This window comes from Thalassophryne amazonica, chromosome 8, assembly GCF_902500255.1.
Source record: "Thalassophryne amazonica chromosome 8, fThaAma1.1, whole genome shotgun sequence".
NCBI classification, from domain to species: domain Eukaryota; kingdom Metazoa; phylum Chordata; class Actinopteri; order Batrachoidiformes; family Batrachoididae; genus Thalassophryne; species Thalassophryne amazonica.
In genome coordinates this window covers 48992001-49019276 of record NC_047110.1, presented here as the reverse complement: position 1 = coordinate 49019276, position 27276 = coordinate 48992001, and the positions used below count along the sequence as shown (strand labels likewise).

General features: G+C 40.8%; 1 protein-coding gene across 2 annotated transcripts in view; it reads right to left on the bottom strand.

The window, feature by feature from the left end:
• The window catches only part of dhtkd1 (dehydrogenase E1 and transketolase domain containing 1), a 72920-nt gene extending 46129 nt beyond the window's left edge, over positions 1-26791 (bottom strand). Inside the window, exon 1 of one of the 2 annotated variants that reach the window (XM_034176159.1) lies at positions 26528-26791. In XM_034176159.1, coding sequence (XP_034032050.1) covers positions 26528-26699 — 172 coding nt within the window. In that variant the 5' untranslated portion in view covers positions 26700-26791. The remainder of the gene's footprint in view (positions 1-26527) is intronic. The other variant, XM_034176160.1, reaches the window with a different exon arrangement.
• Between the last annotated feature and the right edge of the window lie 485 nt (positions 26792-27276).

Below are 27276 nucleotides of genomic sequence, written 5' to 3'. Positions count from 1 at the left end.
ACCCATTTTGTTGGGAAATTTCATATAAACAACTTCAGCTCTTTATTTTATTCTTATTATCCTGTTTACATCCAGACGACACAAACCATAACAAAACACAAGCATTACATGAAGCCCAATGATCAGACGACGATCTTTCCATTTTTTGTTTCGTCTTTGGCAGTGACCACAGCCCGTGTACCGAGGAGGAGCAGCCAGAAATACAACCCAACGTGCGAGGAGCTGCGATCGACAGACCATCTGGGGAGGGGAGCACACTGGCACCAAGCATCACGGAGGCCAAGGCAGGTGCACAACAAACTCAATCAATGCAGTCTGCCGCGGAACCAACCAGATCAGACACTAACAACAACAATGCTGCAGCCCCTGTGACAGTGAACAGGGAGGTCTTTATGAAGAAAACGGCAGAACAGAAATTGAAATTCTTGAGGCACCAAGACATACTTTCATTCTTTGAGATTTGGTGCTGGGTAGCGGCATGCATTATTTCCATTACACTTCCACAACACTTGTTTTTGTACTTTTTGTACTCATCCAAATCTGCTTTATTTTTTTTATTTTTTGGGGGGGGGGGGGGGGGGGGGGGTTACAGCCAATCAGAGTAGAAAGGCACCATGACATCACTGGCTGGTCTCTCTGCCTGCTAATTCCACTGCATTTCTGGGTAAATCTAACATCTCTCTTATATATTACGTAAAAACTAGCAATAAATAAACACTTCGAAAACTGAAAATGCTATTTTTGTAACCTGGTAACACCTCTGGAGTGATTTACAAGACATCTCGAGGATGTCAGCATGCACGTGCATCGCACGTCAGAATCTGCTCGTTTGTGTTTCTGCATACATTTAACACGTTTCTCATATATTACGTAAAAGGAAGCAAGAAATAAACACTTCTACAACTAAAAATGCTGTTTTTGTAACCTGATAACACCTCTGGAGTGATTTATAGGACATCTCGCAGATGTCAGCGTACACGCGCATCACACGCAGTCAAAAGTAACTTCCAGTCTTTTCAATTTGCTCGTGTATATGCGCACACGCACGCCCTCCTGCAGACACCATTAAAAGATAAATAAAACATTGTTCATGACTGACTGATTGATTGAGTTTATTCTGCAATATCAATATAACCAGTGAGGTGAATATATCAATGATACACGGATAACACAATAAAGCATAAATGTATATTTCCATTGTGGTCCTTGTGAAATTATCACGTGACAAAATAGAGGGGCTTGATTGAACATGTACTAACTGTACATAATACAATAGGCTCTTAATAATGAATGTAAATAACAATAAATGTATAATTAATTATATATTCATCTGGAAAAAAAACCTGTCTTAAATAAGCACCGGACATCATGTGCATTAAAAAGATGATATTTGGTCAAGTCACTCTTTTTTCTAAGTCCGCTGTAGAGTGGCACCTTAAAATCCTAAAGCCTGATTTATGCTTCTGCAGCTTCGTAACTCCATGGCTATGCAATGACACTGACGTGGGCGTGACCCTTTTGAAGCTCTCTGTCACTGATGGGTGTCATAATGCAATTTACCGCAAGAACAGTGGCTTTTTCTGGATCAATTTGTCCCTTAATAAGCTCCACTTCTTTATAAATCATCAACCTGAAGACCAACAGTATGGTACGTGCAATTTCCCTCCATGAATTTTGGGTCATTTGAACGTCATGTAGTTTTTAGATTCCATGTTGTGCAGTTGGTCATACAGTGGCTTGCAAAAGTATTCGGACCCTTGGTATTTCAAGCATTTTAATTTATTTATGCCATTTCAAATATAAAAAGTAAATCAGACCTGTCAGTATAAAAATTTCTAAAATTATCTTCCTTAAACTCAAAGTCAAACCAAATCTCTACAACTTCATATAAATTCATAAAAAATATGAAAGCCGGTTCCCGGTTTGACCCAGCCCAAAATGGCAGCATAAAGGATTAACTCCCGATCAGCACTCGATAGAAGTCCCCAAATTCAATGTTAAAGTACAATTAATGGCTCTGAAATAGAGATGCAAAGGGGAGGGAGACAAAGAAGGACAAAAACTACAAAACACCTGGCAGAACAACCCGAACTAACAGAGAAACATGGAGGAACCATGTCTGTGACAGGCGCAGGTGAGAAGGAACATGTGGACGCTGAAGCTACTGATATGATACGAGCAGGTCTGAAAGACATAGTCAGAGAGATTCAAGACTTCAAACGTGAAATGAAAACGGAGTTAACCACATTTAAAGAAGAAATCAAAAAAGAAATGAAGGAGGAACTCGTGGACTTCATGAGTAACATTAACCAAAAGCTCATAGCAACAGCTAATGAGCTAACAGCGCTAACCACCAGACTGGATGAAGCCGAACAGAGAGTGGCCGACATGGAAAGCTGAAACGAGGAGGTAAAAGACGCCCTGCTCCAGACGCTGAAACAACAGAGGATACTGCAGGAAAGACTGGCAGACCAAGAAGGGAGAAACCGACAGAATAATCTGTATTTTTGGCTTAAAAGAAGGAGTAGAGGGCAGCTCGGCCTCGCAATTCATAGAACAATTTTTGAAAACTGAGCTCTCCCTGCCAGCAGAAACAGACCTGCAAATACAGCGAGCACACCGAGCTCTAATACAAAAACCGGGCTCTGACAAACTTCAGAGGTCACTGGTGGTGAACTTTTTACAGTGCACGACAAAGGAGAAAATACTGAAGGAAGCGTGGAAAAAGAAAATCCAATACCAAAACCGCGCACTGTTTTTTTGATCACGACTACACCACAGAGATCACACAAAAAAGGAAGGAATATGTCGGCATTAAAAGAGCAGCCTGGACCAGGATGGAAGAGCGGCTCCAGCGAGCGTTGCCGTGGCAGCGCAGCAGTCACTCTGAGGGCACTGCGGAGCGAGCCAAACTAAAGCTCCAGGAATTTCAAAGGAGATAAGGCAATGCTAGGTATACGAGTGCATTAAACTGAAAAGAATAAGACTGAAAATTAATAATTTGGCTTAAGACTTATTGCACTCCTCTAAACTGTCCGCATATTAGTTTGTCCTAATTGTTATGAATGATCGGCAGCTACATAAGAAAGTTCTCCCTCAACCTACAATTGTAGTGTGGGAGGTCTTCACCTACTTTTGGAAGTCAGGCAGTTACTTAGGTAATGTTCTTTTGCTCAAGTTCTTAGAGCTGTTAGTGTTTGTTATGTCTACAGTATGGCTTCAAGGGAAATACTGCAGTTTTGTTGTTAAACTAAGGGGACACAGTGAAAATGCTCACATCAAACTAAATGACTCAAGGCCATGGACTTAAGTTGATGTCTCTAAATGTTAATGGTTTAGGTAATCCGATTAAAAGAGCCAAAGTAATGACAAAATTAAAAAAGATGCAGATTACTTTTTTTTTTTTTTTTTTTTACAAAAAACACATCTAACAACACAAGAACATGAGAAGCTAAAGGGATTTGGTTATAAACATACATATTATAGTTAATACAGGGGTAAACACAAAAGAGGGGTAGCAATCTTGATTTCAAACTGTTAAATTTGAAAATATGAAAGACATAAAAGACAAAGAGGGGAGATATATCATACTAAAGGGTAAAGTGGAAAATAATCTAATGACACTAGTGAACATTTATGCCCCACCTGAAAGTAATAAACATTTTTTTAAGTCCCTATTTGATATCACTGCAATGGAAACTGAGGGAATCTGTATATGTGGAGGGGATATGAATGTGATATTAAATCACAATCTGGATACAACGAGCAAAAAGAAGACTAAAAATCATTTAACAAAACTACTCAATACATTCTGTGCAGAATTGGGACTGGTGGACATCTGGAGAAACCTCCACCCTCTAGAAAAAGATTATACACATTATTCGATGCCACATTCTGTCCACTCTAGGATAGACTATTTCTTCACATAGAAAGCAGATTGTTATAGGGTAACAGATTCTAAAATTGGGGTAGCAGATGTTTCGGACCATGATGCAATATATTTAACTATTCAAATTAAGAGTAAAAAGGAGGACACAGTGTGGCGAAATGTGGGGATACTAAATGATAAAACAACAGTCGAGGACATTAAATATGAAATTGAGAGATTCCTAAAAGAAAATGACAACGGTATGGTAGGTCCATCAATACTGTGGGACTCTCTTAAAGCTGTAATACGAGGCAGGTTAATTGCGAGGATGACTTATTTGAAGAAAATCAGAACAGAAACATATGACAAGTTGATATCAAATTTGAAAGAATCGGAACAGATATATGGGAAAAATAAGGATCAGAAAATTTACAAACAAGTGCAAGTTTTGAAGAGACGCATAGATGAGATATTGGGTCAAGAGACAGAGAAAAAAGCAAGATTCACAAAACAGGCATATTATGAATTGGGCCCTAAATCCACTAAACTACTCGCCCGGAGATTACGAAAACAGCAGGCTGATAATATAATCCATAATTAAAAGATCCTAATACAAACAAACTGATGACTGAGCCAAAAGAAATAGAACATATCATCAGGGAGTACTATAAAGAATTATACACACAAACATCGACGGTAGATACTAAATTAATGACAGATTTTTTAAATACACTTGATCTACCTAGTATTGGAGAGAAACAAAATAAGATAGTTACATCAGAATTATCACTGGAGGAGATACAGAAGGCAATAGGTAGGTTAAAAACAAATAAAGCCCCAGGTAGTGACGGCTTTCCTATAGAGTGGTATAAAATATTCCAAAATGAACTGAGTCCACTTCTCCTTAGGACTTTTAATTGGATTATGAAAGAAGGTAAAATACCCCCATCATGGAAAGAGGCAATTATAACCTTAATCCTTAAAGAAAACAAAGATAAGGAAAATTGTAGTAATTATAGACCCATATCAATTCTAAACATGGACTATAAATTATACACTTCAATTATCTGTAAATGATTTGAAAAGTTCATGCCGGACTTAATTGAAGAAGATCAAACAGGATTTATATCTGGCCGACAAACACAAGACAACATTACAAGAACACTACACGTCATACATAAAATTCAAAAAGAAAGCTCCAATGCAGCTATGATAAGCCTCGATGAAGAAAAGGCATTCAACAGAGTAAACTGGGAATTTTTATACCAAACACTAGGAAAATTTGGCCTCACTGAAGAATCAATTAACTGTATTAAGGCAATTTATCAACAACCTACTGCAAGGGTAAAGGTGAATGGATCATTAACAGAGATTCGTACTGGGTAGAAGAACGAGACAGGGATGTTGTCTTAGCCCCACATTGTTCGCCATTTATAAAGAACCACTGGCACAACCGATCCGTCAGGATACACAAATGAAGGGTATAACTGTTGGGAGTAGGGAACAAAAAATTGGCCTCTTTGCGGATGATATAGTGCTTTACTTATCAGATGTAGACACCTCTTTCCTGCAAATGATGGAAATTATAGAAAAATTCAATTATTATGCAGGATATAAATTAAACCTTGCAAAAACCCAGATTCTCTCATTTAATTACACCCCCTCAATACAAATCAATCACAAATAAGAAGTCAAGTGGGACTCAAAACTGATTAAATACTTAGGGGTATATATAACCAAAAATATCTCAAATCTGTATGGGGCTAATTACAACTACGTAAAAGTAAAGTAAGTCCCTTCGGCTGCTCCCTTGTTTGCACTCGGGGTCGCCACAGCAAATCCAAGGTGGATCTGCATGTTGAATTGGCACAGGTTTTACGCCGCATGCCCTTCCTGACGCAACTCCACATTACATGGAGAAATGTGGCAGGGGTGGGATTTGAACCCGGAACCTTCTGCACTGAAACCAAGTGCATTAACCACTTGGCCAAATCAAAATATAAAAAAGGACATGGAACGATGGTCCACTTACCCAATGGATTTTAGCAGTAAGATAAATACAGTGAAAATGAATATTTTACCAAGGTTACTGTATTTATTTCAATCCTTGCCAATAGAAATTCCACCAAAACAATTTATAGAATGGGATAAATTAGTATCTAGGTTTATTTGGGGAGGGAGGAAAGCCAGAGTTAAATACACTACGCTCCAATTGCCAAAGAACAAAAATGGAATGGCACTCGCAAAATTTAAGATGTATTTTTACGCAGCTCAGCTTCGACCACTAGTTAACTGGTGTGAAGAAAATTATATAGCAAGATGGAAAGAGGTTGAGACATACATCCCTGACTATCACATCCAAACACTCTTGGGAGAAAAAACAATCCCTGGACATATCAGGAATTTCACTGATCCAATAACAATATCCATCCATCCATCCATCCATCCATCCATCCATTTTCTTCCGCTTTATTCGGAGTCGGGGCGCAGGGGCAGCAGCTCAAGCAAAGCCGCCAAGACCTCCCGATCAACACACCTCCCCCAACTCCTCCGGGGGAAGCCCAAGGCGTTCCCACGCCAGCCGAGACATGTAGTCCCTCCTGCATGTCCTGGGTCTTCCCCGGGGCCTCCTCCCAATGGGACCTGCCCGGAACACCTCTCCAGCGAGGCGTCCAGGGGGCATCCGGAAAAGATGCCCAAGCCACCTCAACTGACTCCTTTCGATGTGGAGGAGCAGCAGCTCGACTCCGAGCTCCTCCCGAGTGCAATATTTACACTGGAAATGTGGTTTACGCTTACCAGACAACTTAAATTGAAAAAGGGGCTAAAATTATTAAAATGGATACCACTGGATAGGGAATTTAGGCCTGGGCTGTATGACTCAACATTTAAAGAATGGAAGAAAAATGGAATGACTGCATTTTGTACTGCCACAGAGAATGGAGAACTGAGAAGTTTTGAAGACTTAAGAGAAAAGATTTGCATTTAAGAATCAAGACTTGTTTAGATATCTTCAATTGAGGGAATATTACAATAAAGAGGTGAAGAGGGCCACACCAGAATAAATTAACCCAGTGATAGAAGTGATGCTTAATGCATATAATCAAAAAATATCTAGGGTTGTATCAGTAATATACCACAGCATAATGGAATGTCAGAATAAAACAACATTATACATAAAGCAAAAGTGGGAAAAAGAGTTGAATATCACAATTACTGAAGAGGAATGGTATCACATGTGCTCAACTCAACAGACATCCACAAATTCACTTACATGGAGAGAATTTAATTGGAAAAATTGAACACGTTTTTTTATTACACCAAATTTAAAAAGCAAACAACTGTTAAAACAGCAAACATGCTGGAGGCAATATGGTCAAATAAATGCAAACCACATACATGTCTTCTTGTGTTGCCCCAAAATAGAACCGTTTTGGGATGACGTGAACACTGTGATAAATGATGTGCTTGGATATAGGATTACCAAGGACTGCTCCACCCGGTATTTGGGAAATGTAAGTAAAGTAGTACTGAAAGAGGATAATTATCTGGTAAAAATTCTTCTCACGGCTGCCAGGAAGGCCATAACAAGAAAGTGGCTTGCCTCAGACCCACCTAGACAAAAAGAATGGTTGGATATATAAATCTGAAATTTCCCCACTGAGGGATGAATAAAGGCTTATCTAATCTAATCTAATATAGTACAGGAAAGTTGTGTGATAGAAAAAAAATGACTTACTGTTTGAGACTAAAAAAAGATGATTATAATAGGAAATGGTGCAAATGGATAAGTTATATAAACAAAGACATTAACATTTGAATGGATTTTATTTATTTATTTTTCCTCTTCAGTTATATAAATGAAAATGTGATCTGAAACTGTAATCCCTCTTGTCCCTTGTGAACTGATCCCGTACTGTTTGACTAGTGTTCTGTTCTGACCCACAGACTTTTTTTCACCCTAGGAACACAAAGTAGTCCTGCACCCTGAGAACACAAAGCCTGGGCCGGTACGTATGGTTTAATTAAGTCAGCTAGGTAGGGAGGTGCCAGTCTGTGAACAATTTTATAGGCTAGTAGCAGAACCTTAAAATCTGATCTCACTGGGACAGGAAGCCAGTGAAGAGATTAGGGATGCACCGATCTAAGACTGCACGGTGTGTATGGTTTATCCAGTATAAATTTGGCCTACAATAGAAATTTGGACTCCACCACCTAACCGCGATAATGCCTGAGAAGTTTTTCAATCCAGGAAAACTTCTGTGTGAAGTGTCTGTGAACCGCTGCTCCGTTGCTGCAGAGGGCTGAGTGTTGGGGGGTGGGGGTGTTCTGAGCTGAGGTGTGTCTCTCACTGTTCATGTGAGATGTGCGATGCAGCCGGCATAGCCCGACAATTGGGCCGGCTATGAATTGGACCGGACACTGGCCTCCATCTTGGAGTGAGATTTCCCACTCCTAAACAACCAATAGGAAAGAAGCGCTCGCGCAACACCAAAGTGAGACTGACGTCAGCTTCTCGGCCGCCAACCAATCACAGGCTAGGAGAGAGAGGCCAATATCTGGCCCAAGTCAGGGCCGGTTGTCTGGCTACAGCCGACACAGTGACGCTGAAAACAGCAGCATCTGTTTTCAGCGTCACTGTGCTGTGAGCTACCCGTTTTCTAATCAGCTCGAGCACTCTGAACACTGTCCGAAAGAAAACTCCATTAAAATATTTCATTGAATAATCCAGTTAATCCAATAATTCTGCATCTGCAGCTGCTGTACTTTCAGAAAGTTACGATTTATTATAGTTGAAAGGCTTTGTGTTCTCAAAAAGCTCCCAAGTTTGGTCGAAGGAGGAAAAACAGCCTGACTGAGAGAGGGGAGGGGCAAGGGAGAGAGTGGAGGAGGAGGAGGGAGCTTCACTCATTTTCACATGAAAAGAACTGTTTACTATTTACTTCCAAATGGTCTCACAATCATTTGTAGGAAGGTCTTTTTTGTTTGTTTTTTGTTTTGTTTTGTTTTTCAGATGTCATTTTTAAAAGAACAGGTTTGACAAATCAGTTGAGGTTCAGGCAGCTCTTGTTCAAACATGTTTTTTTTATATTTAGATTTTATTTATTCTGTTAAAGAAAAGTTATGCAATCCCACTCAAAAATGTTGATAAAGCAAAACTGCCAATATGACAGAAAAACTAAGCTACTGTGTGTAAATTTACGTTCACAGTCAGTGTCACAGTGCTAAATTGTGAGACACAGGCTTCTTCCTCAATGGATTAAAAGATACTGTGTCATTTTTGAAGTTGAGAGCAAATGCTATATCCATGATGAAATATTAATGTGTTTTTAACCTTTTCAGCATTATTTATAACCTTTTCAAGATAATTTATTTTATTAACTTACACTCTGAAAGAAACATGCAGAAACGTTTGATATTAAATATAACAACATAAGTCATTTTTTGTCAACTATTCTTGCTTTCAATAAATCTAAAAAGCCCCGTTTACACATAGACGGTAAGAGCTCCCGGAAGCGTCCCGGAAGAGTTTTTGTCCGTCTTAAGGATCACACGCCGTTGTTAACGCCGGCACTAGGGGGCGTAGCTTAGTTCCGGCTTTACCGGGAATTGTCGAAAAAATTATTCAACATGTCGAATAATTCCAGGAGCGCTCCCGGAGAATTTGCATGACGACGGAGACAACGCGAACAACGGCGTTTGATACTTTTTAATCGCTGTTTCATCCTGCCCCTTCCTGTAGTGCCGCAGTTTACACCGCTGTAATTGCCAGCCGGCGTTGTATCCCTAACCAACGGCGTGTAAAACGGCGATAGAGCCCACATCGGCGTCCTCAAAGGCATTTTAACCGGCGACAGAGGCAGACAGTACGCCGTTCTAAACGCCACCTCCCGGTTAACGGCGTTCCAAACGGCCGATAGGCGGCGGTCAGTATAAAAACGCTAGCGTGCTGCATGCAGGCCTCTCACTCGCAGCCAGCTCCAGATATTTTTGCAGAGAAGCTCCAGTATGCCTCCTAAAAGAAAATTGCCAGCGGCAAGGACTTACCAAGAGGTCTGGTTCAGAAGCAGAGGAGAGGCCTGTGGTGGAGACGAGCAACACGTTGAGGAGGGGGAAAAGGAGAGGAAAAGAAAAGGCTGAGAGATGAGCTCCCTCCCCCTGCAGTGACAGCTGCTTCAGCCTATTATACTCTGGGGGCGGTGCCTATATGCAAAAGTTCCTGCAGTAACGCAGGATATGCCTGGATAAATCCAGCGGTACACAGGGCATTATCGGCGGCAGCAGAACACTGCCATTCTCACGCGCGTCTTAACCTGCGATTGTAAAGGATAGAACTGGGTATTAACCCCCGTTGCCTGACGTGTGCTACAGCGTCAAAACGCCGCTTTATTCGGCAGATTTAGCGGCGTTTTATCCGCGTATTTGCGGCTAGTACGGCACTCAAAACGCCAGCGAAATGCTCCGCCCCTTTCCACCGCGAAAACAGCCGGAACTACCGCGAACTTCGGTCTAGGTACTACCCGCCGACAAAACCGTCTATGTGTAACCTGGGCTTAAAACCACTCAAAATTGGTAAAATAGGGCTTAAATAACACAGCCAGGGAACTACAAAATTAAGTACTTTTTTGGTGTGTGTGTGTGGGGGGGTCTTGTTGCATTTTGAAAATGAGGAAATGCCTCTGTCCTGAAAACAGTTCATGTATTCAGAGTGGGTGTGCCATCTAGTGTTCAACAGAAGAAACTTCAGTCACTGACCCAACATCAAATCTCGGCTTGCATCTTAGATGTACTTTCTGGCAAACTGTAGCTCAAGTTTTGAGATCCATACCATAAATGTTCTCAAAATTACATTACATCTGTTTTTTTTGTCATTTATTTATTTTTCTCATTTTAGCTTTGTTAATGGACCCATTCAGAACACTTGCATTATAATTTTTACTTTATATCACGATATATACCGTTACAGTGACAGGATTCAATTTATACCATGATATGAATTTTAAGTCATATCGCTCACCCCTACACCGATCCACATTTTTTCACTTCCAATCCCGATACCTGAATTTGGATATATGCCGATACCAATACTTTTCCAATCCGATACCAGAGCTCTGTTTGCTTTAATATTATTATTATTATTATTATTATTATTATCATCATCATTACTGTTGATTTTATATGAAGATTTTCTTAAAAAGGAGACCTGAATGTTAAGCTACAATTTGCCAGAAGGTGTATCTAAGATGAAAGCCTAGATTTGATGTTTTGGTGAAAGAATTAAGTACTTTTATTTTTTTATAGACTTTTATAACCTTTCTTAATAGACTTAAAGAGAAAAGACAACACTCTGTCTGTCTGGCTGGTTGGCTGGCTCTCTCCCACTCTGCCCCCCCCCCCCCCCCACTCTCTTTCTGTCTCTCTCTCCCTCCGTCACTCTCTCTTTTTCTCTCTCTGTTTTTGTGCTGTGCAAACTTCAAACTTTTGGTAAACATGAAGCCTTTCAACTGTAAAATAAATGTATCATCACTGACGCTCATGCGCAGGATTTTAATGGAGACTTTTTCCCTTTCAGTGGACAGAATCTCTGTTCGGCTTCTCCTCGGCTGCATGCTGAGCTGGCGTTTTACAGCCTCGGGACAGTGAAGCGTCTAACTTTTTAGCACACATTTTCAGCAAAAATTCAGTTAATTTTTCAGAAAATCCGTGCTCCGAGCAGAAATTTGCTGCTAACCGTAGCTAGAACACCGTGGAAGAGAGCTCTCTCAAACAGCTTGGCATCAGAAAACCTCCCCTCTCCCCTCCTCCCACTCGGCAGCAAACAAGAACAGTTGAGAGGATTCACAGTGGCTCTTCTCTATTATCGGAAAATGCCCTATACCAATCCGGGATCGGATTGGTCCCATCCCTAGAAGAGATGCCAAAATGGGTGTAATGTTATGCCAAAATGACATCTGAATAAATATGGCCAGTAGAATTGCAACATTTAATCAATTACTAAATTAACTGTCAACTATTTTGGTCATCAAGTAATCATTTTTAGCCTTTTTTTCCATGTTCTCGGATTTCAGCTTCTTAAATGTGAATATTTTCTGGGGTTTTTTTTTTTTGCTCATCTCTGACAGTAAACTGAATATATTTGGGTTGTAGACAAAACAAGACATTTCAGGACATCGTCTTGGGTTTTGAGACACACTGATTGACATTGTTCACCATTTGACATATGATGGACCAAACAATTAATGCATTAATCCAGAAAATAACCAATCCATAAAGCGATAATAAAAATAACTGTTAGTTGCTGCCCTTTGAAATATGTTAGGATTTTATTTTTCTGCCTTTTTGTGTTTCAGGAAGAGGCAACATTGTGTGCAACATTTTCCTTTCAGATTTTTTTTTTTTTAATGAATACCTTTTTAATTGTTGGCACTTTCTAACCTTTATATGTTGGGATTTTTATTTTTTAAATTAGAAAATATAAAATGAATACTTTTATGACAAAATGTTTGAATGCAAAGCTATTATTAAAATTCATGGTCATGATTTACTGGTAAAGTAATCAAAGAAAAATGGACTAATCTGTGTTACAGAGGAGTTTGGGCCTGCTGTGGCTGGAACTGAGTGTGTTTTCTCGCTCTTCCTCTTTCAGCTCAGAGAGCCAACTGGCCTGTAGCCAAGAAACTCAGCTGGCTGTTAACAAATGAATGACTGACACACCTGAAGGGAGTTGGTGATTGGGCAACTGAAAAATAAACAACTACAAGAAGCTCAACTAGTGATGTTAAGCTCGAGTCAGTCTGCTCGACACTGCATCAAGCTTTTTCAGTGAGCAGCGTTTCGAGCATGCCCCCATCACATGACCACTGCGAGCGAGGCCTCGTTATGTCACACCACGTGTCGAGCTTCGCGGATAATTCGAATAATCTGGGCATTTCAATACGACCTGCCGAGTATTTAAATGAGATCTGAATCGCTGCTCAAACCGTGGGTTTTTGAGAGGAGGAGATTGCTAGCGACACTGTTATTGCCAATCACCACCAAGGAAAGCATTAGTTTATATTTAGGTCTAGTTTAGAGTTCATTTAGTATAGTTAGTTACATACACATAGGATCTAACATAGACAGACACACACCATACACATCAGGCATCCACTCATATACAACATTTATTCACACAGTACATCAACATGGACTATATATTATAGGTAGATCAGAGACTGAGCTGAGTGACTGAAGAGCTGTGATTTTGTTGAAGTGAAAGGTGTGAGAAAGGTGAGTGTGTGTGTGAGAGAGTGAGTAGTGGTGAGGAAGGGACATGGAGGAGCCAGTTCCAAAAAGAGCACGATCAATTGCTTGGGAGCACTTTGATCTAATAAGCCCCAAAAAGGTCAAGTGCTTGATTTGTGCTCAAGAGTTGAGGTACATTAACAATACGTCTTCAATGCTGCAACACCTGAGGTCCAAACATCCCGAGACATCAATGGCTGCTGCTTCTGTTGCTGCTCCTGGAGCAGGAAGCAGGCCATGTAACCTGTATTTTACTCTTTATCTAAGAATAAAACATACTCATAAACAAAAATAGCTCAGCATGTCAGAATGTATTTCCATTAAAGGCAGACAAGCTGATTTGGATGAGGCACTGGTGGACTATGTTGTGGAAGATGCACAAACATTCAAAATAGTGGAGAGCAAAGCCTTCAGGGCTTTACTACAAAGGTTTGACCCAACATATGCCTACCTCCAGAGGAGAAGACCGGCTCAAATACTGGGCGACACGAGTCGCAGTCTATACCAATTTACAGAGAATGGCAAAAAAATATTTGTCGATGCCAGCAATATCAGTGCCTTGCGAACAGGTCTTCTCCAAAGCTGGAGAGGTGGTAAGGCAGAAGAGGAGCCGATTCCAGCACCGATGAAATTATTCTTTTTTTTTTTTATTAAAATTGTTGAAAGTTGCACAATCACCGTCTCCTATCCCCTCTATTCTAATTTACAAATTACAGCAATTTGAATTTTTGCTGCGGCACTCAGGAAAAATACAAAATTAATCTGATAAGAGCTTGATTCCTTGTCACCACTGAGACTGTAAAATTAGATTAGATTAGCTGGAACTTTACTGATCCCTTGAGAAGACTCCCTCAGGGAAAGTGATGTTCTATAACCCCTGGCAAAAATTATGGAATCACCGGCCTCGGAGGATGTTCATTCAGTTGTTTAATTTTGTAGAAAAAAAGCAGATCACAGACATGACACAAAACTAAAGTCATTTCAAATGGCAACTTTCTGGCTTTAAGAAACACTATAAGAAATCAGGAAAAAAAATTGTGGCAGTCAGTAACGGTTACTTTTTTAGACCAAGCAGAGGGAAAAAAATATGGAATCACTCAATTCTGAGGAAAAAATTATGGAATCATGAAATCAATCAATCAATCAATCAATTTTATTTATATAGCGCCAAATCACAACAAACAGTTGCCCCAAGGCGCTTTATATTGTAAGGCAAGGCCATACAATAATTACGGAACAACCCCAATGGTCAAAACGACCCCCTGTGAGCAAGCACTTGGCGACAGTGGGAAGGAAAAACTCCCTTTTAACAGGAAGAAACCTCCAGCAGAACCAGGCTCAGGGAGGGGCAGTCTTCTGCTGGGACTGGTTGGGGCTGAGGGAGAGAACCAGGAAAAAGACATGCTGTGGAGGGGAGCAGAGATCAATCACTAATGATTAAATGCAGAGTGGTGCATACAGAGCAAAAAGAGAAAGAAACACTCAGTGCATCATGGGAACCCCCCAGCAGTCTAAGTCTATAGCAGCATAACTAAGGGATGGTTCAGGGTCACCTGATCCAGCCCTAACTATAAGCTTTAGCAAAAAGGAAAGTTTTAAGCCTAATCTTAAAAGTAGAGAGGGTGTCTGTCTCCCTGATCCGAATTGGGAGCTGGTTCCACAGGAGAGGAGCTTGAAAGCTGAAGGCTCTGCCTCCCACTCTACTCTTACAAACCCTAGGAACTACAAGTAAGCCTGCAGTCTGAGAGCGAAGCGCTCTATCAATCAATCAATCAATCAATCAACTTTTTTCTTGTATAGCGCCAAATCACAACAAACAGTTGCCCCAAGGCGCTCCACATTGCAAGGCAAGGCCATACAATAATTATGAAACACAGTCTACGTCTAAAGCAACATAACCAAGGGATGGTCCAGGGTCACCCGATCCAGCCCTAACTATAAGCCTTAGCGAAAAGGAAAGTTTTAAGCCTAATCTTAAAAGTAGAGAGGGTATCTGTCTCCCTGATCTGAATTGGGAGCTGGTTCCACAGGAGAGGAGCCTGAAAGCTGAAGGCTCTGCCTCCCATTCTACTCTTACAAACCCTAGGAACTACAAGTAAGCCCGCAGTCTGAGAGCGAAGCGCTCTAATGGGGTAATATGGTACTACGAGGTCCCTAAGATAAGATGGGACCTGATTATTCAAAACCTTATAAGTAAGAAGAAGAATTTTAAATTCTATTCTAGCATTAACAGAAAGCCAATGAAGGGAGGCCAACACGGGTGAGATATGCTCTCTCCTGCTAGTCCCCGTCAGTACTCTAGCTGCAGCATTCTGAACCAACTGAAGGCTTTTTAGGGAACTTTTAGGACAACCTGATAATAATGAATTACAATAGTCCAGCCTAGAGGAAATAAATGCATGAATTAGTTTTTCAGCATCACTCTGAGACAAGACCTTTCTGATTTTAGAGATATTGCGTAAATGCAAAAAGGCAGTCCTACATATTTGTTTAATATGCGCTTTGAATGACATATCCTGATCAAAAATAACTCCAAGATTTCTCACAGTATTACTAGAGATCAGGGAAATGCCATCCAGAGTAACGATCTGGTTAGACACCATGCTTCTAAGATTTGTGGGGCCAAGTACAATAACTTCAGTTTTATCTGAGTTTAAAAGCAGGAAATTAGAGGTCATCCATGTCTTTATGTCTGTAAGACAATCCTGCAGTTTAGCTAATTGGTGCGTATCCTCTGGCTTCATGGATAGATAAAGCTGGGTATCATCTGCGTAACAATGAAAATTTAAGCAATACCGTCTAATAATACTGCCCAAGGGAAGCATGTATAAAGTGAATAAAATTGGTCCTAGCACAGAACCTTGTGGAACTCCATAATTAACTTTAGTCTGTGAAGAAGATTCCCCATTTACATGAACAAACTGTAATCTATTAGACAAATATGATTCAAACCACCGCAGCGCAATGCCTTTAATACCTATGACATGCTCTAATCTCTGTAATACAATTTTATGGTCAACAGTATCAAAAGCAGCACTGAGGTCCAACAGAACAAGCACAGAGATAAGTCCACTGTCCGAAGCCATAAGAAGATCATTTGTAACCTTCACTAATGCTGTTTCTGTACTATGATGAATTCTAAAACCTGACTGAAACTCTTCAAATAGACCATTCCTCTGCAGGTGATCAGTTAGCTGTTTTACAACTACCCTCTCAAGAATCTTTGAGAGAAAAGGAAGGTTGGAGATTGGCCTATAATTAGCTAAGATAGCTGGGTCAAGTGATGGCTTTTTAAGTAATGGTTTAATTACTGCCACCTTAAAGGCCTGTGGTACATAACCAACTAACAAAGATAGATTGATCATATTTAAGATTGAAGCATTAAATAATGGTAGGACTTCCTTGAGCAGCCTGGCAGGAATGGGGTCTAATAAGCATGTTGATGGTTTGGATGAAGTAACTAATGAAAATAACTCAGACAGAACAATCGGAGAGAAAGAGTCTAACCAAATACCGGCATCACTGAAAGCAGCCAAAGATAACGATACATCTTTGGGATGGTTATGAGTAATTTTTTCTCTAATAGTCAAAATTTTGTTAGCAAAGAAAGTCATGAAGTCATTACTAGTTAAAGTTAATGGAATACTCAGCTCAATAGAGCTCTGACTCTTTGTCAGCCTGGCTACAGTGCTGAAAAGAAACCTGGGGTTGTTCTTATTTTCTTCAATTAGTGATGAGTAGAAAGATGTCCTAGCTTCACGAAGGGCTTTCTTATAGAGCAACAAACTCTTTTTCCAGGCTAAGTGAAGATCTTCTAAATTAGTGAGACGCCATTTCCTCTCCAACTTACGGGTTATCAGCTTTAAGCTACGAGTTTGTGAGTTATACCACGGAGTCAGACACTTCTGATTTAAAGCTCTCTTTTTCAGAGGAGCTACAGCATCCAAAGTTGTCTTCAATGAGGATGTAAAACTATTGACAAGATACTCTAACTCCCTTACAGAGTTTAGGTAGCTACTCTGCTCTGTGTTGGTATATGACATTAGAGAACATAAAGAAGGAATCATATCCTTAAACCTAGTTACAGCGCTTTCTGAAAGACTTCTAGTGTAATGAAACTTATTCCCCACTGCAGGGTAGTCCATCAGGGTAAATGTAAATGTTATTAAAAAATGATCAGACAAAAGGGAGTTTTCAGGGAATACTGTTAAGTCTTCTATTTCCATACCATAAGTCAGAACAAGATCTAAAATATGATTAAAGTGGTGGGTGGACTCATTTACTTTTTGAGCAAAGCCGATAGAGTCTAATAATAGATTAAATGCAGTGTTGAGGCTGTCATTCTCAGCATCTGTGTGGATGTTAAAATCGCCCACTATAATTATCTTATCTGAGCTAAGCACTAAGTCAGACAAAAGGTCTGAAAATTCACAGAGAAACTCACAGTAACGACCAGGTGGACGATAGATAATAACAAATAAAACTGGTTTTTGGGACTTCCAATTTGGATGGACAAGACTAAGAGACAAGCTTTCAAATGAATTAAAGCTCTGTCTAGGTTTTTGATTAATTAATAAGCTGGAATGGAAGATTGCTGCTAATCCTCCGCCCCGGCCCGTGCTACGAGCATTCTGACAGTTAGTGTGACTCGGGGGTGTTGACTCATTTAAACTAACATATTCATCCTGCTGTAACCAAGTTTCTGTTAGGCAGAATAAATCAATACGTTGATCAATTATTATATCATTTACCAACAGGGACTTAGAAGAAAGAGACCTAATGTTTAATAGACCACATTTAACTGTTTTAGTCTGTGGTGCAATTGAAGGTGCTATATTATTTTTTCTTTTTGAATTTTTATGCTTAAATAGATTTTTGCTAGTTATTGGTGGTCTGGGAGCAGGCACCGTCTCTACGGGGATGGGGTAATAGGGGGATGGCAGGGGGAGAGAAGCTGCAGAGAGGTGTATAAGACCACAGCTCTGCCTCCTGGTCCCAACGCTAGACAGTCACAGTTTGGAGGATCCCAAAAAATTGGCCAGATTTCTAGAAATGAGAGCTGCTCCCTCTAAAGTGGGATGGATGCCGTCTCTCCTAACAAGACCAGGTTTTCCCCAGAAGCTTTGCCAATTATCAATGAAGCCCACCTCATTTTTTGGACACCACTCAGACAGCCAGCAATTCAAGGAGAACATGCGGCTAAACATGTCACTCCCGGTCTGATTGGGGAGGGGCCCAGAGAAAACAACAGAGTCCGACATTGTTTTTGCAAAGTTACACACCGATTCAATGTTAATTTTAGTGACCTCCGATTGGCGTAACCGAGTGTCATTACTGCCGACGTGAATTACAATCTTACCAAATTTACGCTTAACCTTAGCCAGCAATTTCAAATGTCCTTCGATGTCGCCTGCTCTGGCCCCCGGAAGACAATTGACAATGGTTGCTGGTGTCGCTAACTTCACATTTCTCAAAACAGAGTCGCCAATAACCAGAGTTTGATCCTCGGCGAGTGTATCGTCGAGTGGGGAAAAACGGTTAGAGATGTGAACGGGTTGACGGTGTACACGGGGCTTCTGTTTAGGGCTACGCTTCCTCCTCACAGTCACCCAGTCAGCCTGCCTTCCCGACTGCACGGGGTCTGCCAGGGGGGAACTAACGGCGGCTAAGCTACCTTGGTCCGCACCGACTACAGAGGCCTGGCTAGCTGTAGAATTTTCCATGGTGCGGAGCCGAGCCTCCAATTCGCCCAGCCTGGCCTCCAAAGCTACGAATAAGCTGCACTTATTACAAGTACCGTTACTGCTAAAAGAGGCCGAGGAATAACTAAACATTTCACACCCAGAGCAGAAAAGTACGGGAGAGACAGGAGAAGCCGCCATGCTAAAACGGCTAAGAGCTAGTAGCTACGCTAAGCTAGCGGATTCCCAAACAGGGAATCCGACACTAGACAGGCTGTGGAGCAGCACAGGTAACGCACGACAACAGTGCTAAAATAAAATAAAAATCCACTAGACAGGCTGTGGAGCAGCACAGGTAACGCACAACAACAGTGCTAAAAAATAAAATAAAATAAAAATAAAAATCCACAGGACAGGCTGTGGAGCAGCACAGGCAACGTACGACAACAGTGCTAAAACAAAATAAAAATCCACTAGACAGGCTGTGGAGCAGCACAGGTAACACACGACAACAGTGCTAAAAAATAAAATAAAATAAAAATAAAAATCCACTGGACAGGCTGTGGAGCAGCACAGGCAACGCACGACAACAGTGCTAAAACAAAATAAAAATCCACTGGACAGGCTGTGGAGCAGCACAGGTAACGCACGACAACAGTGCTAAATCAAAATCCACTGGACAGGCTGTGGAGCAGCACAGGTAACGCACGACAACAGCGCCAAAAAAAAAAAAAAAATCAAAATCAAAATCAAAATCCACTGGACAGGCTGTGGAGCAGCACAGGTAACGCACGACAACAGTGGTAAAAAATAAAATAAAAATCCACTGGACAGGCTGTAGAGCAGCACAGGTAACGCACGACAACAGTGCTAAAAAATAAAATAAAAATCCACTGGACAGGCTGTGGAGCAGCACAGGTAACGCACGACAACAGTGCTAAAAAAAAAAAATAAAAAAATAAAAATCCACTGGACAGGCTGCAGAGCAGCACAGGTAACACACGACAACAGTGGTAAAAAATAAAATAAAAATCCACTAGACAGGCTGTGGAGCAGCACAGGTAACACACGACAACAGTGCTAAAAAAAAATAAAATCAAAATCAAAATCCACTGGACAGGCTGTGGAGCAGCACAGGTAACGCACGACAACAGTGCCAAAAAATAAAATCAAAATCCACTGGACAGGCTGTGGAGCAGCACAGGTAACGCACGACAACAGTGCCAAAAAACAAAACAAAAATCCACTGAACAGGCTGTGGAGCAGCGCAGGTAACACACGACAACAGTGCCAAAAAATAAAATAAAAATCCACTGGACAGGCTGTGGAGCAGCACAGGTAACACACGACAACAGTGGTAAAAAATAAAATAAAAATCCACTGGACAGGCTGTGGAACAGCACAGGTAACGCACGACAACAGTGCTAAAAAATAAAATAAAAATCCACTGAACAGGCTGTGGAGCAGAACAGGTAACGCACGACAACAGTGCTAAAAATAAAATAAAAATCCACTGGACAGGCTGTGGAGCAGCACAGGCAACGCACGACAACAGCACTAAAATAAAATAAAAATCCACTGAACAGGCTGTGGAGCAGCACAGGTAACACACGACAACAGTGCTAAAAAATAAAATAAAAATCCACTGAACAGGCTGTGGAGCAGCACAGGTAACACATGACAACAGTGCTAAAAAATAAAATAAAAATCCACTGAACAGGCTGTGGAGCAGCACAGGTAACACACGACAACAGTGCTAAAAAATAAAATAAAAATCCACTGAACAGGCTGTGGAGCAGCACAGGTAACACATGACAACAGTGCTAAAAAATAAAATAAAAATCCACTGAACAGGCTGTGGAGCAGCACAGGTAACACACGACAACAGTGCTAAAAAATAAAATAAAAATCCACTGAACAGGCTGTGGAGCAGCACAGGTAACACACGACAACAGTGCTAAAAAATAAAATAAAAATCCACTGAACAGGCTGTGGAGCAGCACAGGTAACGCACGACAACAGTGCTAAAAAATAAAATAAAAATCCACTGGACAGGCTGTGGAGCAGCACAGGTAACACACGACAACAGTGCTAAAATAAAATAAAAATCCACTAGGCAAGCTGTGGAGCAGCACGACAACAGTGCTAAAAAATAAAACAAAAATAAAAACGAAAGCGTTAGCAAGCTAGTTAGCCTGCCAACGCTGATGAAGGCCAGCTGATAAAAGAGCTCCGTCGCGATGCTTCGACCGTTAGAGGTCTTCCTTAGGCGTTGCAGCACGGTGAAAAAGTAAAAAAGTAAAAAAGTCTTGAAAAAGACTGTTAATTCAAAGAACTCAAACAGCTCAGTTCAAACAGCTAACAGATACAGCAGAACACCGCTGTGCTCCGGAACAGGAAGTCAACTGATGAAACTCCATCCACACCAATGCAGTCCAAAGAGCTCTATTGGGGTGATATGGTACTATGAGGTCCCTAAGATAAGATGGGACCTGATTATTCAAAACCTTATAAGTAAGAAGAAGAATTTTAAATTCTATTCTAGAATTAACAGGAAGCCAACGAAGAGAGGCCAATATGGGTGAGATATGCTCTCTCCTTCTAGTCCCTGTTAGTACTCTAGCTGCAACATTTTGAATTAACTGAAGGCTTTTCAGGGAACTTTTAGGACAACCTGATAATAATGAATTACAATAGTCCAGCCTAGAGGAAATAAATGCATGAATTAGTTTTTCAGCATCACTCTGAGACAAGACCTTTCTAATTTTAGAGATATTGCGTAAATGCAAAAAAGCAGTCCTACATATTTGTTTAATATGCGCTTTGAATGACATATCCTGATCAAAAATGACTCCAAGATTTCTCACAGTATTACTAGAGGTCAGGGTAATGCCATCCAGAGTAAGGATCTGGTTAGACACCATGTTTCTAAGATTTGTGGGGCCAAGTACAATAACTTCAGTTTTATCTGAGTTTAAAAGCAGGAAATTAGAGGTCATCCATGTCATTATGTCTGTAAGACAATCCTGCAGTTTAGCTAATTGGTGTGTGTCCTCTGGCTTCATGGCTAGATAAAGCTGGGTATCATCTGCGTAACAATGAAAATTTAAGCAATGCCGTCTAATAATACTGCCTAAGGGAAACATGTTTAAAGTGAATAAAATTGGTCGTAGCACAGAACCTTGTGGAACTCCATAATTAACTTTAGTCTGTGAAGAAGATTCCCCATTTACATGAACAAATTGTAATCCATTAGATAAATATGATTCAAACCACCGCAGAGCAGTGCCTTTAATACCTATGGCATGCTCTAATCTCTGTAATAAAATTTTATGGTCAACAGTATCAAAAGCAGCACTGAGGTCTAACAGAACGAGCACAGAGATGAGTCCACTGTCTGAGGCCATAAGAAGATCATTTGTAACCTTCACTAATACTGTTTATGTACTATCATGAATTCTGAAACCTGACTGAAACTCTTCAAATAGACCATTCCTCTGCAGATGATCAGTTAGCTGTTTTACAACTACCCTTTCAAGAATTTTTGAGAAAAGGAAGGTTGGAGATTGGCCTATAATTAGCTAAGATAGCTGGGTCAAGTGATGGCTTTTTAAGTAATGATTTAATTACTGCCACCTTAAAAGCCTGTGGTACATAGCCAACTAATAAAGATAGATTGATCATATTTAAGATTGAAGCATTAAATAATGGTAGGGCTTCCTTGAGCAGCCTGGTAGGAATGGGGTCTAATAGACATGTTGATGGTTTGGATGAAGTAACTAATGAAAATAACTCAGACAGAACAATCTGAGAGAAAGAGTCTAACCAAATACCGGCATCACTGAAAGCAGCCAAAGATAACGATACGTCTTTGGGATGGTTATGAGTAATTTTTTCTCTAATAGTTAAAATTTTATTAGCAAAGAAAGTCATGAAGTCATTACTAGTTAAAGTTAAAGGAATACTCGGCTCAATAGAGCTCTGACTCTTTGTCAGCCTGGCTACAGTGCTGAAAAGAAACCTGGGGTTGTTCTTATTTTCTTCAATTAGTGATGACCAGTAAGATGTCCTAGCTTTACGGAGGGCTTTTTTATAGAGCAACAGACTCTTTTTCCAGGCTAAGTGAAGATCTTCTAAATTAGTGAGACGCCATTTCCTCTCCAACTTACGGGTTATCTGCTTTAAGCTGCGAGTTTGTGAGTTATACCACGGAGTCAGGCACTTCTGATTTAAAGCTCTCTTTTTCAGAGGAGCTACAGCATCCAAAGTTGTCTTCAATGAGGATGTAAAACTATTGACGAGATACTCTATCTCACTTACAGAGTTTAGGCAGCTACTCTGCACTGTGTTGGTATATATGAAAAACAAAAGAATGCTCCAACACATCACTAGTATGTTGTTGCACCACCTCTGGCTTTTATAACAGCTTGCAGTCTCTGAGGCATGGACTTAATGAGTGACAAACAGTACTCTTCATCAATCTGGATCCAACTTTCTCTGATTGCTGTTGCTAGACCAGCTTTGTAGGTTGGAGCCTTGTCATGGACCATTTTCTTCAACTTCCACCAAAGATTTTCAATTGGATTAAGATCCGGACTATTTGCAGGCCATGACATTGACCATATGTGTCTTTTTGCAAGGAATGTTTTCACAGTTTTTGCTCTATGGCAAGATGCATTATCATCTTGAAACATGATTTCATCATCCCTAACATCCTTTCAATTGATGGGATAAGAAAAGTGTCCAAAATATCAACGTAAACTTGTGCATTTATTGATGATGTAATGACAGCCATCTCCCCAGTGCCTTTACCTGACATGCAGCCCCATATCATCAATGACTGTGGAAATTTACATGTTCTCTTCAGGCAGTCATCTTTATAAATCTCACTGGAATGGCACCAAACAAAAGTTCCAGCATCATCAACTTGCCCAATGCAGATTCGAGATTCATCACTGAATATGACTTTCATCCAGTCATCCACAGTCCACGATTGCTTTTCCTTAGCCCATTGTAACCTTGTTTTTTTCTGTTTAGGTGTTAATGATGGCTTTCGTTTAGCTTTTCTGTATGTAAATCCCATTTCCTTTAGGCGGTTTCAGGGCTTGACAATAAGGCAATTTATGCACTGGCCCACAGGGCCAGTAGAATCTGAAAGTTACTGGCCCGGATGAAAATATCACTGGCCCATACTTTCACGCCTGTGCCGAACCGGGGGGTAACTGATAAGAATTTTTTAAATCAACACTCAGACATTAGAATTGGGTTTCCTTAATGTAAAAACACTTGAAAACAAACACAAAATTCTTATACTACATGATAAAAACCTTAAAGTGAGTAAACTTTGAAAAAAATGTCGGTAGGTAACTGATAGGAATTTTTTCAACACTCAGACATTAATACAAAAATTAATTTATTTCTTGATCATTTACAAAATTAATATGTTAAATTTCATAAACCAAGTTCCCTTGCTAATGTTGTCACCGTGGGGTTTCCACAAGGGCATACTGATTAGACTTTTAAACTGGCGTATGAAATCATACCACATTGTCTACCAGGACATGGTATATTTATACTTACTTGTTAGCATATTCTGGCATGGCCCTACAAGTTCCACAGAAGACAACCTCACTCTCCTCATCACGCTCCAGCTATGGCCGTCTTTTCTTCCAGGAAGTTTGCCAAGTTTTCCTCACCCTTTTCTTCTCATATTCAGCATCAGCAGCCTTCCTCTTCTGTGCTTGTTTTGAGGGTGATAGCTGTTCTTTCCTTTGCTTTCCTGGTTTCTGCCCAGGGGCAGGAGGTTTCAAGAAATTCATAATATTCACTGCGCTCGATCTTGCTTAAGTGAAAATGACGCGTCGATGTTGAAGCGAAATTTGCGCCACATCAGAAGATGCGCCTGCAGACGAAGTTTGTCTGCACTTCGGCAATGTTCCCAACATTGCGAAGTGGTGCAACATGTCCTGTCTCTGGTAGCAGCCTGTGAGCAGGACGTATGTCTCTTTTGTCCTTTATTTCACAACTATGACAAGAGTTTTTGGAGGAGCAGCAGCCCCACAGCAGCGGGAGCGGAGTTTCTTTTTCTTTTTTTTTAATTGTTTACATGTGCGCGCGTGAACGGGACAGTTGGTCCTCAAGTTGGGTCCTGCAGAGGCAGAAGGGCCGCTGAAAGCAGCCATCATCCAGACGCAGCTCCTGCAGCAAATAATGATACTGCCTGAATTGGGAACGTCTCATGACGTTTGTCACCTTTCCACAACAACTCGCTCCGTGTGATCAAGGTCCGTCATGTTAACTTGACTGACAACCGGAGCCAGCGAGCTGAATGGAAGCTCCTCCTATTTGATGACGCACCGGGGCGAATTTTCGCAGCAAAAGCAGAGCGACACACCGGGTGAAGGAGGCGCGTCCGTTGCCACGCGACCCCCGCGAATTTGTAGCATCTGATCGCGCCCGGTGTGAACGCGGCATTAGACTAATAAATCTGCCCAAAGCGATTTTAATTCTTACTGGCCCATACGGACCAGTGAAATATGAACTTCACTGGCCCGTGGTGGCCCGGAACATGTAAAAAAGGCCGCCGGGCCATCGGACCAGTGCTATTGTCGAGCCCAGGGTTTCTTACAGTTCGGTCACAGGCGTTGACTCCAGTTTCCTCCCATTCGTTCATTTGTTTTGTTGTGCATTTTCGATTTTTGAGACATATTGCTTTAAGTTTTCTGTCTTGACGCTTTGATGTCTTCCTTGGTCTACCAGTATGTTTGCCTTTAACAACCTTCCCATGTTGTTTGTATTTGGTCTAGAGTTTAGACACAGCTGTGAACAACCAACATCTTTTGCAACATTGCGTGATGATTTACCCTCTTTTAAGAGTTTGATAATCCTCTCCTTTGTTTCAATTGACATCTCTCGTGTTGGAGGCATGATTCATGTCAGTCCACTTAGTGCAACAGCTCTCCAAGGTGTGATCACTCCTTTTTAGATGCAGCCTAACGAGCAGATCTGATTTGATGCAGGTGTTAGTTTTGGGGATGAAAATTTACAGAGTGATTCCATAATTTTTTCCTCAGAATTGAGTGATTCCATATTTTTTTCCCTCTGCTTGGTCTAAAAAAGTAACTGTTACTGACTGCCACAATTATTTTGCCTGATTTCTTATAGTGTTTCTTAAAGCCAGAAAGCTGCCATTTGAAATTACTTTAGTTTTGTGTCATGCCTGTGATCTGCTTTTTTTCTACAAAATTAAATAACTGAATGAACATCCTCCGAGGCCAGTGATTCCATAATTATTGCCAGGGGTTGTAGTAGCATTGTGCAGCAGGATACAGGGTAAGAAGCACACAGAGTATCAAAAGTGAAAGAAGGAAAAAAAAACTGCAAATATAAAAATACAAATGTTAAAAATTATGCCAGTAATAGATCAAACAACAATAGACTACTGGAGGTAGGCCGGTGGGCTAAATTTTACTACTCCAGGTCCCATTGCACCGTAAGGTGTATTGTGAAACTTGTTACTCTGATGTTTATGTGTTCTATTTTGTATCAATTGTCTGCATTTATATACTTGTTTATTTCTGTATCTCGAAATGCCAAACAAAAATTTAGGAAGGACAAAAAAAAAGATTCAGAAGACATTCGGGGCAGGAGGAAAGAAAAGGTGTGATGGCGTTTTGTGTCCACACGGACTGACCTTGGTTCAGCGCAGCGAGGCGGTCGCTCTCAAATTTATGGATCCGCTTTCTGGGTTTGGGTCGGTATCCGTACACACCTTTCTCCGTGTGGTAACGGCAGCCGACAACATGCCGGCAGACACTCGGTGGCAGTCGGCTCACCGAGGTTTTAAGCAAAAATATAGCCGACATGGTTTTAAAGCGACTTAAAGCAACAGCTATAATCTTAGAGATAACAGCGATTCACGGAACTGACAACCGACGAGGCCGCCATGACGCTCCGAACAGAGGTCCCGGTGGGAGGAGCCTGTGAGGTCATGCACTGGAAGTCACCCTGCTCGGAATGCCGCTGTCATTGGTCCGACATCGCTGTTATTTTGGCATTGTGGGATAGCTTGAGATTGAGCTCATCGGATTACTTTCTCCACTCTGCTCAGCGTGCCGCTGTCGTTGGAACAACAACACCCCGAATGTGTCTCTTCCCAGATAGATCTCTTTCAGTGCAGCTTCTTGTTCTGACTTTAACACGAAGTTAACACCCGAGTCTTTCATCGCCGACTGTAAATGGTAATCAAACCATTCCAATTGTATCTTTCTGAACTTTTCCGCATGAAACTCCATAGTGTCAGTGTTTGCAAAGTGCTTGAGCAGTAACAGGTGAAGTTGCTCATAAACTTTAAGTTTCTTAAATATTTATTACGGCCACTCTTAAAACTTAAGTTATCTTTATAATTTTATTTCTGGTAAATTTTAGAATGAATGTAGATGA